At 35.0% G+C, this 18836-nt stretch overlaps 1 protein-coding gene across 1 annotated transcript; it reads left to right on the top strand.

Annotated features, from left to right (window-relative positions):
• The first annotated feature begins 4011 nt into the window (after positions 1 to 4011).
• Positions 4012 to 12168, top strand: LOC131029551 (kinesin-like protein KIN-14F). Its single transcript, XM_059216402.1, has 19 exons — positions 4012 to 4517; positions 4856 to 5022; positions 5375 to 5518; positions 5641 to 5877; positions 6010 to 6087; positions 6214 to 6282; positions 7055 to 7156; positions 7396 to 7551; positions 7636 to 7717; positions 7802 to 7897; positions 8393 to 8572; positions 8672 to 8778; positions 8897 to 9077; positions 9169 to 9331; positions 9419 to 9672; positions 9758 to 9921; positions 10094 to 10294; positions 10427 to 11031; positions 11321 to 12168. Exons 1-19 carry the CDS (start codon positions 4325 to 4327, stop codon positions 11505 to 11507), a joined length of 3366 nt encoding a protein of 1121 aa, XP_059072385.1. The 5' UTR covers positions 4012 to 4324; the 3' UTR covers positions 11508 to 12168.
• The last annotated feature ends 6668 nt before the right edge of the window (positions 12169 to 18836 follow it).

Genomic DNA, 18836 nt, shown 5'->3' with positions numbered 1-18836 from the left:
AGTGTGATTCTCATCGCAGTTTATCCTTGTTTAGAGTTTTTTCACGTAAATTCAATGTTCATATGTTTGTTGTGCTTTGTGCTTTCATGTTTCATAATTGAAATAATAAGTTAATTGTGGTTCGAAGTTTAAAAGATCAAAGTAGAGTATTTTGAGGTCCAAATTGATTCACCCTCCCCTCTGAGTCATGTGGTGTGTTCAACAACAAGCTGCAAGTGAAGTGAAATTATGTGCTACTTTGATTGTTGTTTTGGTTTCATGTGGTAAAGGTTGTTTTACTATTTCACAAAAGCTTATTGATATTCATTTTGTTGTCTCAGATCAATTATAGGTGTTGAGGATATTATTTCAATTTAGAGCAAAATATTAAATTTTTAGTATGTTCCAAGTAGTGTTTTGAGTGAGGGTTGATTAGTGTGTTTCCAATTTTTTTCATTGTTGTTGCTATAGTTTTTATTGTTGTTCCAACTATTTTATGTTAAAAAAATAATTTTATATCAATAAAAGAAGATCCAATAGTTGTGTGAAGACCGTTGAAATCAGAGGCAAGATTAAATAAGGAAATTCATAAATTATGCGGGGTTTCTACACTATCTTGTGAAATGATTTGAGAATATTTTGAAGCAATATCTATATTACATATGTTGTATATTTCATTACTCTAAGATATCTTCAATATATTTCTATTTGGGTTATTACAAACTTAATGCATGTATTGATTTATTTCATTATGATAATATATTCTAATAAATATATGAAATCTCATGTTCTAAAAATATAACTATTTTAAGGGGCCTCCACAATTTATCTTAAATAATTTTTTGAGATAAAAAATGATTATATTATCTCAACACAAAATCTCTCGTTTAGTGCATCATATTTAAAAAAAAAATCAAATTTAATATTTTCTTGAGAAGACAATTGATCTTATATTCTTCCTGATGAATTATTTTTAGTGAAAATAAAAATAAAAATCAAATTTTAATGTTTTTTAAAAGTACACTTTTAGATACACCAAAGAGTATTTTAAGGATTTTTAAATTATATTATTTATTCTAATAGAAGTGGTGAGAACATTAAGTTTTTCAAATAGTTTTGTTTTGTTCTTGTACATTATTACCAACGTGATGCCACATATGTATCTAGTACACACCTATAGTTGGACAAGTTGTGGGTTGAAAACATTTAGCTCAAATGGATCTAGCTAAAGCATTTTTTTATTCAAATCAACTTTTTGTTGAAATGCTTAAATTCTTGGTCGTGATAAAAAATTTGGACTAAAAGATAACACAACTTTGAACTTTAGCCCCTTTCAAAATAAGTTTTTTATTAAACAAGCAACCCATTATTTGTGCTTCAAAAAGGTGGAGCTATGGGTGGAAAGAATGGTCACTAATAAGACTATTTGTATGTTCATAAAGCTTGGGTTTGCATGCATATATATTAATTCCTCATTATAGGTGCCTATTGTCACCCCTCCTATGTCATATGTATAAACAACAATGTGACAAATGACAACAATGGTGGGGTATATTAGTCACAATTTACAATAAATGCATAGGCCATTGGGAAGAAATCTAATTGCATTAGTAAGTGTTAACATTTTGACAATTTGCAACTAACCTTAACTGTTGTGTGATTGGCAACACAAAACAATGTTTCCTATTCAAACGATAAAGACTAAAAAGTTTGGTGTACCTTGCTACCACAATGACATAAGACATTAACAAAAACACAACAAGTTCAGTTGTAGTCTAAGCTCAATTTTTATTTGTTCAATACTAAACAAAAATTACAAAATAGTCATAGTTGTAAGACTGATTAAAAATGATACAAATTGATAATTAAAATAAATATTGATCATGGTTTGTAGTATCTGATATAGCATTTTTATGAAGAAATAGTTTGTTTTTTCCACTTCCTTAAATTATTTTAATTAAAAAATCAATCAAATCTATTTAATAGAATATGTCAATGGACAAAAATGTAATGGCCTTTGATTGAGAGATGAATCCTTTTTAGGTTGGAAATCATAATTTGGTTGAAACCTTATATGGTTCGTTACTAGGTAATCCATTTCTTTAATTATTTCATTCTTTGAGTTCTAACTTCATATCAGGTACCTAATTAGTTAAAGATTCTATAAACTAAAATTATTTTAAATTCACTATTTAAATATAAAAACATACAAGAGAGTTAACTAACCAAGCAAAAAGTTATATTATTTAACCAACATCATTGGATTAAACGTTGGATTTTTGTTCACCATGAATAACACCATTCTCCCTAAGGGCCCAACATACCTAATGGTGGAGAATGTGACACCCATAACTTGGAAGTAAAAAGAAGAGACAAAATCCTTCTTGGGATTCCACTAAAAGAAACTTTAATGGGAAGTTAAAACATATATTTAAATAATTATAAAAAAAATAATGATTTAATTATATTTACGAGATTAAATAGTTTATCGGATCGTTGATGAATGTGTAATATATAAAGTTTTCAAGTGTGAAAATATTTGTATTATCTTTATTATTTGATTGATGGAATCTTAATCTCATATTAATCTTTTAAAAAGAACACAAAAAAATCCACACTAATCTTTTAAAAAGAAAATGTATAGATATACATGTAATGATAAATTGTCAAAATTTAGGTATACATGGAATATTATGTTCAATTTTAAAAAATCCACAATAATCTTTCAAAAAGAAAACCTATAAATATAAGTGTAATGATCAATTGTTGATTTTTTTTTATGAACAGACTTCTGCTTTTAGCTTGGTTCAAGTCCATAGAGCTATCAAGGTCGCACTGAGGGGTCTCAATCCCCACACTTCACTTGTTCAAACCCCCATCCCAACAACCCAATGAAGTTATAAAATATATTTATATAATTATAAAAGTAATGATTTTAATTATATTTACGTGAAGACCATTAATAGAATGTGAAAATATTTGTATTATCTATTTCATTTGATTGGGTTAAAAAAACTCACATTAATCTTTTAAAAAGAAAGTGTACAGATATGAGTGTAATGATGAATTGTCAAGATTTGAGTATACATGGAATATTATGTTCAATTTAAAAAATCCATACTAATCTTTCAAAAAGAAAACCTATAGATATAAGTGTAATGAGCAATTGTTGATTTTAAATTTTTTTTTTTTTAATGAGAAAACTTGAGTTTGTAGTGCGGTGAGCCCAAAGAGACCATTTATGGAGGATCTCTTCCCGCTTTAATTATCGAGACCACACCGAGGGCCCTCAATCCCCACACTTCACTTGTTCAAACTTGCTAACCCAATGACCCAACAAAGGCACAAGGTCCAAGCTGAAGAAGACCACTTATAGAGGATCTCTCCCCACTTTAACTATCGAGGCCATGTTGAGGGGTTTTAGTCTCCACACTTCACTTGTTGAAACCCACGAACAACCACCCAACAAAAGTAGAAGACCTGAGAGTATAGTCGTCTAACGGAAATTTGAACCTTGATGACAACCTCACCAATAAAGTGTATCCACCACTACACTAAGCATATAAAGACATCAATCATCAAAATTTAAGTATACACAAATATTATGTTAATTTTTTTAATGGGTGAGATTCTCCAATTATGACTTTTCTAAAATTAATAAATAGGACTTCCAAGCTTAGCTTCATATGATTAGTACCCTAGACATGCTTTATATGATTAATATGATGAATAAACAGGCCATGATGGACTAAGGAAATCTATGTAAATTTTGCTAAAAGAAAGGAAAATGATTAAATATGGAATGATCTATATTCCTGGTTTCCCCCGTATTTCGGATTTGAATGTTGTCGAACGGTCTAAAAAGGCGGGCTACGAAATACCGACTACAATTTAATTTTTAACCATTTTTCACATTCATTTAATTCATTTTATTCCATCGTTAACCAAATTTGTGCTACGGTTATGAATAAGCCCGTTAAGTAATAAAAAAATCGCAGGCCATAAAGAGGTCGACACACAAAAGAGAAAAGTATTTGCAGAGTAACGAATAAAAAAATCTGTGTTGCTCCCAAAGCTGCAGCTTCGGAAAGGAGGCTCGGAAAGGGTTTAGGATATAGAGGCTCCAATTGTCTCTGCTAAATATGGCGGAGCTTGAGACTCCTATTTGAGCTTAGCTCCAACCAAGTTTTCTCCTTCTACTGCATATTTTTTAACATCTGGGTAACAGAGGATCGAGTCACTGCAACGTTTATTCTTTGCTAGAAATATGACGAATCTCTGATTGCTTTCAAGTCTCTGATTTCTTTAAGAAATCAGTGCAGCAGGTGGAAGGATCGATTCTGGAATGGCGCCAGAGAGTTTTCTCGCGTCTATACTGGCATTGAATTCGATTTCATCAGACAACCATATTAGTAATAATAATTGCAATAACTCGTCCTCTTCACCTTCTGCCGCCTATGTTTCTGCAGATGGCATAGCCGACGCAGGTACGAGGCTCAGCGATGGGGATTTGGCCACCAGAAGAGCCGAGGAAGCAGGTTTGCCTTTACGCCGCATTCATAAATTCATCCGTTGTCTGCCTTAAATGTGAATTTGTTACAGAGTTGAGAAGTATTTATTTGTGAAGTTCAAAGTATAAATTTAAATTCGCGGTTGAGAGATTGTTTAGCCTTGTGTTCCGATCCGACTAGTTCTGCGTTGAAGCTTATGTTTAGGAAAATATTCTTTTTTTTTAGGACTTTTAATGTTCAGTCATTGTAATTTGTTTGTTGGATAATTGGATTTCTTTGTGTATGTGATTATTGATGGTTGATTTGGGTTGTGTTGGAAAGGAATTTTTCTTTATTTTTGTATTTATATGTGATTTTATGTGCAGCTTCCCGGAGATATCAGGCGGCAGGATGGCTGCGAAAGATGGTTGGAGTGGTTGGATCGAAGGATTTGCCTAATGAGCCATCTGAGGAGGAGTTTCGCCTTGGCCTGCGAAATGGACTCATTCTTTGTAATGTTATTAATAAAGTCCATCCGGGTTCTGTTCCAAAGGTGAAATTACAAATCCCATCTTTTTATTTGTTTTGGTACATTAATCTACTCTGTCACATAGAACATCAATAGATTATCAATGAATGTTACTTACTATCAGTCCTCTGCTATGTTATTACATAGATAGATGCTTTCAAAATTTAATTTGGGATTTATCTGTCATTTGTCACAATGGTTTGGAAAAGGAAGGCCGGTTCCTGCTTTGCTACTTACTGTCATATGCAATGCTTTGAAGTCAGATTTATCTACTATTTATCACAATGATTTGGTAGGAAAGGCTCCTCTGTTGCCAGTTTTTGACTGGTCATGATCTGGCTGGGATGGTTGTGATTAATTTGGTTATCTATAATAGGTGGTTGACAATCCGGCTTCTGCTGTACCCCCTCCGGATGGAGCAGCATTGTCTGCTTATCAGTACTTTGAGAATGTCAGGAACTTCCTTGTTGCAGTTCAGGAATTGAATCTGCCAAATTTTGAAGCATCTGATTTGGAAAAGGTTTGAACTGGCTATATCGGCATTTTTTAATGTTAAATTCTTAAGCAATGGTCATTACGTCAGAGGCTTTCATACACAATGTGTGATCTGTCATTTACGTTCTGCCTTGAACCGTTTGCCAGGGAGGATCGTCAACAAAAGTTGTGGATTGCATTCTTGCTTTGAAATCATACAGTGATTGGAAACAGACAGGGGGAAATGGTTCTTGGAAATTCGGAGGCAACTTGAAACCTACCAACACAGGGAAACCCCCAATTAAATCTGTGAAAAACTTTGAACCATTTACCCAGTCGGCATTGAAGCACATTCAGCCACCAGTTGACTCAAATGCTCTACCAAATGGGGAGAAAGTGCCTGAGGTACGTTATTTAATACCTTTCTCAATTACAATTGCTTCGTTCTCATTATGCCCACCGTCAGGGCATAAGGAATGATGACAGAGTATGATTGTATTTATAGTGATGATTTGTTTCGGAAATTTTGTCAAGCAGGATTCTTCATCACAAGCAGCACTAAATAAGCTTGTTCAAGCAATTCTCTCTGACAAAAAGCCGGATGAAGTGCCTACTGTAAGCTTCTATGCTTATCATCATACTGGTGCCTTGATCGTAACAAGCTGCTAGCGGGCCTAGCCATTCATTTCTGCATATATGTGACATTGACATGTATTTTTAAATTGTAATGTCCCCTTTCAGCTTGTAGAATCAATGATAGCAAAAGTAACTGAAGAGTTTGAGCGACGTCTAGCCACACAAGGCGAGCAGGTAAATTGTTGAATCTGCTTTAAGGGAAACGGCATATACATTTTTGCTTTCATGTAGCCTTTATTGGTAACTACCTGCATGATTGGTGATAAATGGATACGTATGCTTTCATGCACACCGCTTTCTCTAACCACTGAAGTTTTAAGATGCTTTAACAGAGAGTTTATTGCATTAGTCTAGGGATTTGTTCGAGTTTGTCTCAGGGATGTTTGAATTTTTGTTAACCTAAAATTTTCAAGCCAAATACCCAGAAATTCAACACAGATATGTATGCTACATCCGATCCAAAATAAAAATCTGAACAGGAAACACAAACTCTTGAGAATACCTCAATGGTTGATAAATTCCAAAGTTCCACGCACATAAAAAACTTAAAACCTGTGCAGAAAAAACATTCTATTGAATGAAGCAGTGGACATCAAAAGAGCAGATAGCTTTATTTACAAGTTAAACCTACTCATAGGATTCAGTATAGAATCTTCCTTTTACCTGCAAGAACTGACAAAGCTTCTCTTAGCACACAATATTCCAATGCTTGAATAATTAGGTTGCATAAGATTTGATTATTTGTTTGTAATTCCCACCACATGATGTAATTTGAGTTATCCTACGAGGGGCTCATATCTAATTTCACCATTAATCTTGATGATGGACCCATAATATGGTTTTGAAACATCGATCCTATCAAATCCCAAAGCAGGTTTCCTCTTAAATTTTATTTCTTCAAATCTAATTAGAGCATTCTCATCAGCTATGATCATTTTGTCTGCAGTTTACAATGGTTTTAAAGGACCTTATTGCAAGTGAAGATAAGAAGTCTTTACCGAAGTCAAAGGTTTTGGAAGCACTACAAACAGTTTCAGGAGAGCATACGGTTAGTTCAGAATCTTAATGCTGCACATCTTGATTATTTCAGCTTTCTGCTTCACAATGAGGTTTCTGGAAATAATTATGCCAATTTGCTACTAATGAGCAAAATCTAGACATCTGACAAGTTTCTAGTTATAGGAATGCACATGATCTGCAACCTTATCATATTCACCAATATATATATCTTTCTTTAAAATGGAAATCATGTTTGGGCACCCTAAAGACTTACATTTCAACCAACAGGTGAATGCTAGGGAAGATGAGAAACAACAGACTAATGGTGATCCGAAAGGACAGAATGAGAGGTACTTCTCTGATAGCTCAAATGATGTAGATGAGTACGGGAAGACTCTCCCCCATTTACAGATGCACTTCAGCCTTCAGCAGAAGGAAATTGAAGTAAGTCTGAAACTTTCAAATTTCCAATGTATATGGTTTTTAAATAGTGGGCTTGTGCTCATTTTTTTCTGCAAAATCTGGCAGGAACTGAAATATATGCTACATAGTACAAGGGAAGGAATGCAGTTGATGCAAATGGAATGGAATGATGAAATGTACAATATAGGTATGCTTTGTCACTGTGTGTATGTTAAAGAAATCGTATATTGTGCATCCTCCTTAGTCTGAGTCATCTGATTTCTTGCTACAGAAAAGTATGTAAGGGGACTAGCAAAGGCTGCATCAGGATATCACAAAGTGCTAGAAGAAAATCGACAGCTGTACAATCAAGTGCAGGATCTGAAAGGTTTGTTTTCCATTTTCTGTTATAATTGATGTTATTTTTGGGATGTGACAGAAGAAAAAGAATTTCACAAATTAGACACATCAGAAGGTTTTTCACATGTCATAGATATTTTGCAGCTTTCTGCCTAATGCAGTGCAATGAAATAGTTTTGACAAGTTTATTTGAAGTAATGCAAACATAGTTTGTGTTAGCAATATAGAATGCTCTAGTTGTTCTACACAAATAGCAGTTACTGTGCATATAAAAGATGGTGGTATGTGAATCAGAGGAGTCGGAAACAATGTTTCACTTGGTTCGTTGTCATAGGAATGGAGTTAGTTAAGGGGTGGATTTAATCTAGGTGGGTGCAGAGATTGGGATATCTGACTGGGGCTGTGTAGACAAAGCGCTGGGTAACTGAATATTGTTTTAGAATCCTAATTTTATTTTGTTTTATGAATCAAACTTGAAGCCAAAGATTCTTGCGTTGCTGATGAATTTTTTTGAACTGCTTAGGAAGCATAAGGGTATATTGCCGAGTGAGGCCATTCTTGCCTGGTCAAGCGCACGGTCAAAGTGCAGTGGATTACATTGGAGAGGATGGCAACCTCACAATTGTAAATCCTGCAAAGCAAGGAAAGGATTCACGCAGAACATTTGCATTCAACAAAGTATTTAAATCAGCTTCAACTCAAGGTTGGATCCCTATTAAATAGTTTTGGTTACTTAATTTTTAAATAGTTTTGGTTACTTAATTTTTTTAAACATTAAGTTGTAATCGATGTTGAATAACAGAGGAAGTGTTTCTGGATACCCGGCCATTGATTAGATCTGTTCTAGATGGTTACAATGTTTGCATCTTTGCATACGGACAAACAGGTTCGGGAAAGACATACACAATGGTAATACCAATAATCTTCTATTTTTGTGAATATTTTCAAAGACAATATTCTAACATTTATTAAGGAAGTTGAGTTCATAGGTAGTATGTCTTTGTAAATTAACGCTTCATTTGTGCAGGCTGGTCCTAAGGTGGTCACAGAGGAGAATTGGGGTGTGAACTACCGAGCTCTGAATGACTTATTCCAAATTTCTGAACAAAGAAAGGATGTATTCACTTATGATGTTGCAGTTCAAATGATTGAAATATACAATGAACAAGTCCGAGATCTTCTTACTTCTGATGGCTCGAATAAGAAATATCCTTTTTGCTATCCATGAAGTTGGCCTATGTTGTTTAATTTTGGATTTCAGTTTCTTCAACAGTTGATAATTCTTAACTCCTAGCACATTGGATATCCGCAATAATTCCCAGCAGAATGGACTCAATGTTCCAAATGCAAATCTTGTACCTGTTTCATCTACACCTGCTGTGATTGAGTTAATGAACCTTGGGCACAAGAATCGTGCTGTGGGGGCAACAGCTTTGAATGATCGTAGTAGCCGTTCTCACAGGTTGGAAAGTAAATCATTTAACAATTCCATATTGTTTATTGCAATGCAGTCTTTACTCAAAACTTAAAAATATTGGTGTATTTGTAGTGTGTTAACAGTCCATGTCCAAGGCAAAGACCTTACCGCTGGAACAATTCTTCGGGGATGTCTTCATCTTGTGGACCTTGCCGGAAGTGAGAGAGTTGATAAATCTGAGGCCACAGGAGAAAGATTAAAAGAAGCACAACATATCAATAAATCTTTATCGGCTTTAGGAGACGTGATTGCTGCTCTTGCACAAAAGAACTCACATGTTCCTTATCGAAATAGCAAACTCACACAGCTGCTTCAGGACTCACTAGGTAAAACTTTCATTCTCAATGGATAGAATAAAGTTACTGATTTTCTTCAGACTAAGGCAATAACAGCATAGAATTCATTCTTCAGGTGGGCAGGCAAAAACGCTCATGTTTGTGCACATAAGTCCTGAAGTAGATGCATATGGGGAGACAATGAGCACACTCAAGTTTGCAGAGCGAGTTGCAACAGTTGAACTTGGGGCTGCAAAAACCAACAAAGAGAGTGGCGAGGTTCGGGAACTAAAAGAACAGGTTTGCATCACCTACAAATCACTTTAATTACTTCCCGTTACCATGATTACCTTTGAATAATAGATGATTTTTTGTCCATTTTTCTCAAGGATCTCTGAGCAGTTGAGAAATTTGTTATATTTCTTCCTATGATATTAAGAAGATTTTACTGGATGGATCTTTAATGTTGCAGATTGCCAATCTAAAAATTGCACTGGCCAAAAAGGAAGCAGAGGCTGAAGAGGTTCAAAGAACAAGAGATTCAAGGATTAGTCCAGAAACACAGAGGATGAGGAATTGTGTCTCGCCCTTGCATTTACGGACGAATTGCATTGGAGATGTCCAGCCACAGGTCAACTGCAGGCAGCCTATGGAAGATGTTGTAAATATAGAGGTATGCGATGGCAATTTTTATCTGATGCTCCTATCATTTATTCTCCCAAGTTTTCCCACCCAGGGACTCTTTTTGGAATTTATTTAAACAGAAAAGTTTGATGCTGAACGAATGGTCTACAATTTTTTTTAGGTAAGGAACATTGCCCCCGGAAGACAAAAGAGACCTATTTATAGCAGGGACATGCAACCAGAGGAGATAATTGATGTCAGTCCTCTGTGCGCTGAGGATTTAGGTGAAATGAGGAAATTGTTACGTGTACCATCTCCTGGCCTACCATCACCTGGCCTACCATCTCCTGATAGACGATTAACAATGTTGGACCGTGGTAGTCACACCAAGAACAAAACTAAGCATGATGTATTTGAAGATCAAGATGTCAGAAATTGGCAGGACAAAGTAATGGTGAATAAACATATACCTATGCTTGGTCCAATTTCACAAGATGATGTGTATACATCTTGGGAAGCTCAAAGACTGGAAAAACAAGACAGTTCTGAGTTCTATTACCAAAGATGCCCATCCAGTCTGAGAAAGATCTATCCAGACTGTGAAGAAGATGAGTCAGAAGTGGAACTTGATTCAAGAAGCAAGGATGATTGTCTAACAAGTGACTCCTCAGAAGCAGATCTTCTGTGGCAATTCAACGTGCCAAATGGTCCTGCAGTGGCATCGGTCGAACATGTCTCACGACTTAAGAAGCCACAACAGAGGATAGCAAAGACTCCTGAGGGGAGGTAACTTAAAATGAATCATCTCTTTTGTTCATTTGCTGTTTTTTCTTGACTTAAATTCAAAGGAAGAAATGCATAATTAAATTACACAGGAATTTAAATTCGCAATAGTGGTAATGTGTTGGAAGGACCAGAGAAAGAATACTTGGCTTCTGAGGGCATAATGGATCGAAGCATGTTTGCTACTTCTATTAAGTTGTCTGGAGATACTATCCAAGTTGAGTTTTTAGTTCCTGCAATTTTAGTCCTTTTAATTGAAAACGATCCTTAAAATATCTTCACCATTTTGCAGAAGCCCAAGCCAAGCACAAACTCTTCCTGGAGCAGTGAAGCAGGATCGTAGGATGTCAAATCAAAATGTGAATGGACAATCGCAAGGTCGAACTGGAAGGCAGGTGCCTCACGGAGCAATAGATGCAAAACGATTTTCTAATGGGGGAAAATCCAAGCTTGAGCCCAGAAATGGTGCTAGTAAGTAGCCCATTACAGGGAATTCCAATCAGTTAAGTCTTACAAACTTGAAAGAATCCAAGCCTATATTTCAAGCATCTTGCTGTTAATTGGAAGCCGGGAATGAGCGTTTGAAGATGTTCTGCATAATTTTCCTTCATTTCTATTGTTCCTTGGTTACTAGATGATAGCAGTCCAGTGTTCTGCAAACATGTCTTTGCCAAGGCAAGCAGTTACACGGTTGGACTTCTCTCAGTCATCTGAAAGATGACAATAACGAACAGTGCTGCTGCTGTTATTTTTTTGATGGCTATATTCCAGTTCTGTGAACTTGGTAGCTATCTTATTCTCTTCTGAGGATATCTATTATAGGATTGCAGAGTGTTGTAGAATATGATGGATAGCTAGAAGAGTAAGCAATAAATTCATTGCTTCTGTATGTCTTGTAATGTTGTATTGTGTGCATAATTAGAGTGGAGGCATCCATGTTGTTACATGTCTCCATGCTATTGGATGGAGGCTCCTCTGTATTGTTTTGAGATGTATTTATTGTAGATTAATCAAACTCCTCCATGTATTCTTTCAGTTGGCCCAACATGTCTATCAATTTCAAGTTATATGATATATGTACCAAAACAATCCTGCTTCAGCGATACAGATTTCAATAATTAACCATCATCTCTCTTGCTACTTCTTTCGACATTTGTGGTTATGTGGTTAGTATGTGTGCAAAGCTTCTACTATTTTGGACGATCGCAATTCGCATTTGATGTTTTCTTTTCTTCATGCTATAGTTGTAAATGGTAAGTTGGATGATTAACATTGTCCAGTGAGCAGCACAGTTCTTATAAAACTCAGAACGGGCAATAAAAATAATTGAAGAGGGGTAATGCTATTTTCATGTAGTGCATTGGATCAGGAACAATTAATAGAATGAATATGCGTTGAGTTGATTTTCATTAGTTTCACTAGTGTGAAGTTAGATATAAGATTTAATTTAATTGTATTGGAAGGAGATAATTGATTCTTTTGTTAGGATGAAGTTTTTATAAATATAAAAATTAATTAATTAGAAGTAAAACTTTTGACAAATTAGGTAATAGAATTTGAGAAATTTGAAAAAAAAAATTAAAAAAAAAAATTCAAACAATGTATTATCATAATCATATCTTTTGATATGTTTTAAAATTGAAACTTTCTATATGTGGTGGAAGTAGAATGACAAAATTTGAATTCAGAGTGCCCTCAAAATTTGATGTTTTGATTTTGAGTAATATAGATTTGATTCATGATGCATAGAATTGAATCAGTGAAATATAGACTTTTGAAACCCATTCACCTTGATTTTTGATGACTGATAATCATGAAAGAGCTGTGGTGCTTAAAAACACCTTGGAAGAATTTGTCACATTGTTAAGTTCTTAGGTTAGATTGATTGATTGACTTTATGATTTTGAGTGAAGATCTGAAGATAACATACACAAATCTACATGTGATCTACATGTAGAATCATTTTTTCATTAACAAAACAAAATTGTGTTCTATTGATTTTTTTTTGTTTGACTAGATGAATTAATTGCACATTGAATATTTTAAAATACTAAAACACAACAAGAAATCAAGTTGGCTCACAAAATTTTATAAAAAGACCAGATCTTTATAATATAGATTTAAATTTTAGATTCCAAGTCTCAAAATCAATCTTAGGTGACATAATTGAACATAGAACTAATAAATAAATAAATAATAAAAAATCATTAAAATCGCTAGATCACCTGTTTCTTAAACTACAATAACTTCATAAACATTCAAAATATTATATTTTGTATTTATACATATAAAAAATCTGCTGTTTATGGGTCCCTCTTCTTTCATATTAATCCTTTTGTCTCCTCCCTCAACTTCGACGCAGAAAATGAGGGCAAAGTTTAAGGTTTTCCTTTTCTCCATTGCAATTTAATGCCCGAAAGCCTGTTTCCATTAAGCATGGACTGGTTACTTGCCACATGGCGCAAATAAGGCAGTCCACCGTCTCTTTCATGGTGGCTATCTGCTACATAATTACATATATTTGCTTTTGCTTTGTCAGCTTTAGGCGCCTCTTCTCACTCCCATTGTCTACACTTTGCCTTTTAGATATTCTGTTACTGTACAAACTGGTCTTTACAGTTATCTTGTGCTAAGATTCCGCAACGAGGAACTTAATTTACTAATTAAACCTTCCTAAATCTGGGTAGATGAGGGGAATCTTTTACTTGATTGGAATGATTAAATCTTGCCTTGAGCAGCACTCAATGGATCTCCTTTTTATAGTCTGCCAACCCAATTCACAAGATTGTGGTGGCCAGATGGATATAATTCTTTTGCTTGGTATAACTTTGGATTTAAGGGGCCCACACTGAGTTCTCTATCTCTCCCACCACTGAAAGAAATGATGCATGGGGCCTCCTTTTACATCTTTTAATTGCCTTGGTGACTGACTTTTTGCTTAAGGCACCCTTAGAGGTGACACTAAAGTCATGAGAATGTAACATTGGTTATTTGCTATCTGAATAAATATTACTTTGAAGAAAAGGCATTATAATTCAATTGAATAGAATAAAGTAAAGGTAAAGTTAATGTTGTATGTATCTATATGGTGTTGAGTTCAAATTTTCTACAATATCAAAAATATAAAAATAAAGGTTTTTTAAGTTTTATGAGGTTAAACGACAATGTAAAAGAGTTTATTCAATTGTATAAGGTTTGATGTATTGTTAATTTGATGATAAACATTGTTCTATTTTCTTAATTATTAATTAGGTCTTATGGACTCTCCTTGTTGGGACTCAACTTTGTAATGTCATATTTTGTTTGAGTCCCTTACCCTTTTGTTGTCCTTGTTCCATTTGCTCATCATTAACAATTGATCTGAGAAATTCTAAGTGGGTCCATCATGTGCTAAAAATGCTTATTGTTTAGTAAAAGTTCCAAAGTATTTGTGTTGGAGGGGCCTTCATTCTTCCTTGGGCTATTGGATTGTGGGAGGACTTAAAATCTAAGAACCTTCACATTAAGTCTCGAGGTTTTAGGTTTCCCCCAAACCCTAGCTTCCACTCCTTACAACCTTCCTTGGTCTTATGAGGCCTTAGATCTATGAGTGAACTCATTATCAAATGACCAGCTCTCGAGGTCCCAAGTCCTTGTAGGGACTTGATCCTTGCAACATATTGTCCAAGAGTTTTGAAACTCTCTAGAACCTTAAGATCCCCCTTTTGTACCTCCCTTGGTTCACATAACCTTGGGTGAACATATTTCCAAGGTTTTGGTTTTCTCAAGGTCTTAGAGCCTACCCTACATTGTTGTGTTTTCTTTTAGGCCCTAGGTCTATGGATGTAAAATGTAGGAAAATGGAGTCTAGCAAAACAACCATTTCCAAACTTTCATTTGAGCACTATAACTAATTGTTCCCTTTTGAATGTTGATTGTATATGATTAGCTATAATTAAGTTGAAGATGCAAGAACTAGGTTAAATGATGCAAAATTAACAGTGTTCAACATAAACAAAAAGATATAGATCTGGAAACTAGAGCTGAAAGTGTCGGTCAAGTGTGCTAGGTGCCATAGACTTGAAGGTACTTTCGCCAGTTAAAACTTTGATTTTTGGATAAGATGCTCTACAGATCATTCCCTCTAAAATTCAACCAAAAAGTGTCAGTCACATGTGCAAATTGACATAGACCTAGGATTCTCCTCTTCTTGAAATCTGAAAATGTGTCTCACTTTCCTCTCTAAAACTCTACAACTCTACAACTTTCGACAGTCGCATCTGAAAAACTACGCATAGAAAAGGGAAAAAATATTTTGATGTATAGGGTCTTGCCCAAGTCAAACCTCGGGTAGGTGTTAACCTCCACTACAACTATGATTGATTAGAAAAGAGAGCTTACCCTTGGTAGGGTAGAGGCTAAATCTGAAATGAAATGTTGAATTGACAAGATTATACCTCAAGATTGATAATGGTTGTGATGCAATGTTCTTTAATTTAGTATTTCAAATGTTGATGCAATAACGTGATAAATCATAACAAAATCCATCATGAAAACATACTTGAAGATAGCTTGTTATAGCTAGATGCTCCTTGTACTCAGATTTTCTCTTGAAGGAATTAGGAATGCTTGTGAATGAAAGTGCTAGATGATGAAATTTGTTCAAATGAATTAGAAATGATGCCTTTATGTAGGGTTTTCAAAGTCTTTTTTTAACTTTAGGTTGACTTCCAACAGTCATATCAAAATATCAGGATCAAATCACAAATGGTGTGAATTGACACTTTGACATATTCAAATTTGGGCCCCTTTTAGAGGGTCTTTGATGCTGTTTTCTCTAGTCCACTAGGACTATGGTGCTAGGTGCCATAGTTCACCCATAAAAGGGCAAATTAAAGGTAATTGTAGAGCACATAGACCTATGATATTGGATCAGATCACCTCATTAGCATATGATGATAATTTGGATGAGATAAGGCCAAAAATAGGTTGAAAATGACTCAAAAGGAGGCACACTAAAGCAAAGATCCAAAAAGGAATGTGAAATTGTAAGGGGTTACAATTCACAACACTGCATTTATCCCTCTTTAGTGGGAGTATGAACTTCTACTCATACTTGTAGTAAAGTAGAGATGAAGAGATATAAATATTGAGAAAAAGACAAGCTAGGGATATGATGGCACTAAGTTTGAGGGATATTGTGCAATCCCTCAAGCATAGGATCCTACAAATCAATGCAAAAAAAATTAAATATATATAAATAAAAAATACTAATACGAAAGAAAACGAAAAGGTCCCAAGTCAACTAGTTGATGAGACTTCGATGTCAAAAATGTCCCAACTACTAATATCATTCTCAACATGTTATTGCAAGAGCATAAGTGAACTTATGGAAAGAATGAGGATGTACACCAATTGATGAGACAAGGTTCCATGGAGGATCCATGGAGAAGGCATGAATTCCATTGGCCAACAAGGCCTATCATGTTGGGTGATTCATATTAGACAAGGAAGAGTCAAATAGGTTTACCAAGGTGTGTTATGCTATTTGACTCACGCTAATGAATATTATAAAGAAAAATCTCAATTTTCTAGATAATTTGAAAATGTGACTACAAAATAGGTGCTATAGTGTGCACCAAGCACAAAGATTGCAAAACAAAACCTCTCTTTACAAGGTAATTCAAATATGTGATTGAAAAATGGGTGTTGTAGTGTGCACCAAGCAAAAATTTCATATGAGACTGCAAAATGGGTGTTGCAGTGACACCAAGTACAAGCAACAAGGAGGCTTCATATGTGTTTGGTGGTGAAATAGGGATGCACAAAATTGGATATGAATCCACTTATTTCCAAAAGGACCACCAAACATGAAAGGAGTAAAATCAATAGATTCAATGAAATGGAATGCTAATTAGACTTTACTCTCTCTTTGTTTGAGTTGAAGGTGCTTAAGGGAATTGAAATTGAATTCTAGATCTAGGGTAAATGATGCAAAATTGGTGTAAGATAACATATATGGTGAGCTATAGATGCGGTGTGAAAACACAGAGCTAGATTGGAGGTAAGGGCACATAGAGTAACTTATGTCTAAAAATTTAGCTCAGAAGTATAGGACAAGGTGGCTTGGGGTGACCCTGTCCTCTAGTTGTCGAATGCGAAGGAACATGAAAATTTCAAAATCGGAATGTCTCTTAGAATCTTCTCCCAAAAATTAGTTGGAAATTCGTCGGACAAGGTTGTTTGGGGTGACTTGTCTCCTACGTTTTGCTCCTGCAAAAGTCAGATCTGATCGTTGTCATCTCCTATGTCGAAATATTCATTTGTAGCTTCTAGATCTATCGCCTGCACACAAAAAGAGGGGAAATGGCGTTGTTGATAGGGGTTTGCCTAATTCGAACATTGGGTTTGGAAGAAACCCTTGAATTGAATTGAAATTGTAAATGAAAATATTGAAGTAAATGTTGAATGATATACCTTAGATTTACTGCAATTGATAATGGTTGGTGATGCAATGCTCTTTGAATGTAATCGAAAGTGTTGGTGCAATGACATGAAGAAACATAAAAGACTCAATCATAAACACATGCTTGCATAAATATTGATGGATTTTGTTGCTCCATGATGCTTGAAAATGATGGAAGGATATGGTGGGATGAAATGTTTCCTTGATGCTCAATTAATGCTTGTGGATGGATGCTTATGATGTCATGATGATGTGTTGAAGTGATGTGAAAATGAATTGAAAGGATGCTCCTATATAGGGTTCCCAAGGTAATTTACTAATTAGGCAAACCTCGAATAGTCAAATTAAGATACTGAGATCCGAAATCAACTATAAGGAAAAGTCCACCGACATACTTAAAATAGGTTCTATTTAGGGAGGACAAGGACACCCCAACTGTTAGACATTGCTGCTGCTAGGATATATTGTTGTCATTGACGCCAACATATTCCTGCTCCAGTGATTGTAGATTGGTTCATTGTGATCTTGGTTTGGTGTATGGAGTATTTATAGCATCACTATATTCTTCTATATTGGTTTTGGTGATCCAGGAAGCTCAATTGATCATATCAGATGATCCGGTTTTGTAGTTTATTTTTCTAATTAGTTTTTTGGGATATTGTTTGGGATGGTCTTGTGTATCTTCATTTTAGATGGTTCGTGATTTGGTGCTCGACAAGTTATATTTTCTTCATGATAGTTTTTGTTGTTTGAGTGTTCTTGAGTTTCAGATGTTGATCGATGAAGATTTGATAAGTGGTGTTGGTGCAGCTATTGCTAATGATTCTAACGTGCTTTCTGGTGTTTCCTAATTATGTCCTATTTGTTTTGATGATCCACATTGATCGTTGTGCGATTTCTTGGTCATTTTGTTGAGCCGGTGATGTTCGTCGTGTTATGCGGCTTTCTTGGTGGTGTAGCGTGTTGCGGTTGATTTTGACGTGATTTTCGGTGGTGTTGTGTGTTTGGATATTTGAACTAGGTCCATGTTATGTCATGTAAATCATTATATTGGTCCGGTGGTCAATCTTTGTATCGTGTGATGTAATTTTGTAATTGTGAGTTGAGGGTTTAGCTAACCTTATTGTCAAGGTTGATGAATTGTATAAATAGGTGATATAGTCATGTAATTTAGGTGAAAAGGTTGTGTCTGCATTGTCAGAGAGTGGTGTATGTGCAATCAAGTGATTCATCCTTTGACATTGTGACTGAGAAGAGATTGGTATTGTAGAGTAGACAATTGTGCTTAACCGAAACTATCATCAGACATTTTGAGATGCTATTATTGCAGTTCATTTCTTTCAGATGTAGTCTGAATCTTGTT

The sequence above is a fragment of the Cryptomeria japonica genome, chromosome 2, assembly GCF_030272615.1.
Source record: "Cryptomeria japonica chromosome 2, Sugi_1.0, whole genome shotgun sequence".
Lineage (NCBI taxonomy): Eukaryota > Viridiplantae > Streptophyta > Pinopsida > Cupressales > Cupressaceae > Cryptomeria > Cryptomeria japonica.
The sequence above is the reverse complement of the archived record's forward strand: the minus strand, read 5'-3'. Positions and strand labels throughout refer to the sequence as shown.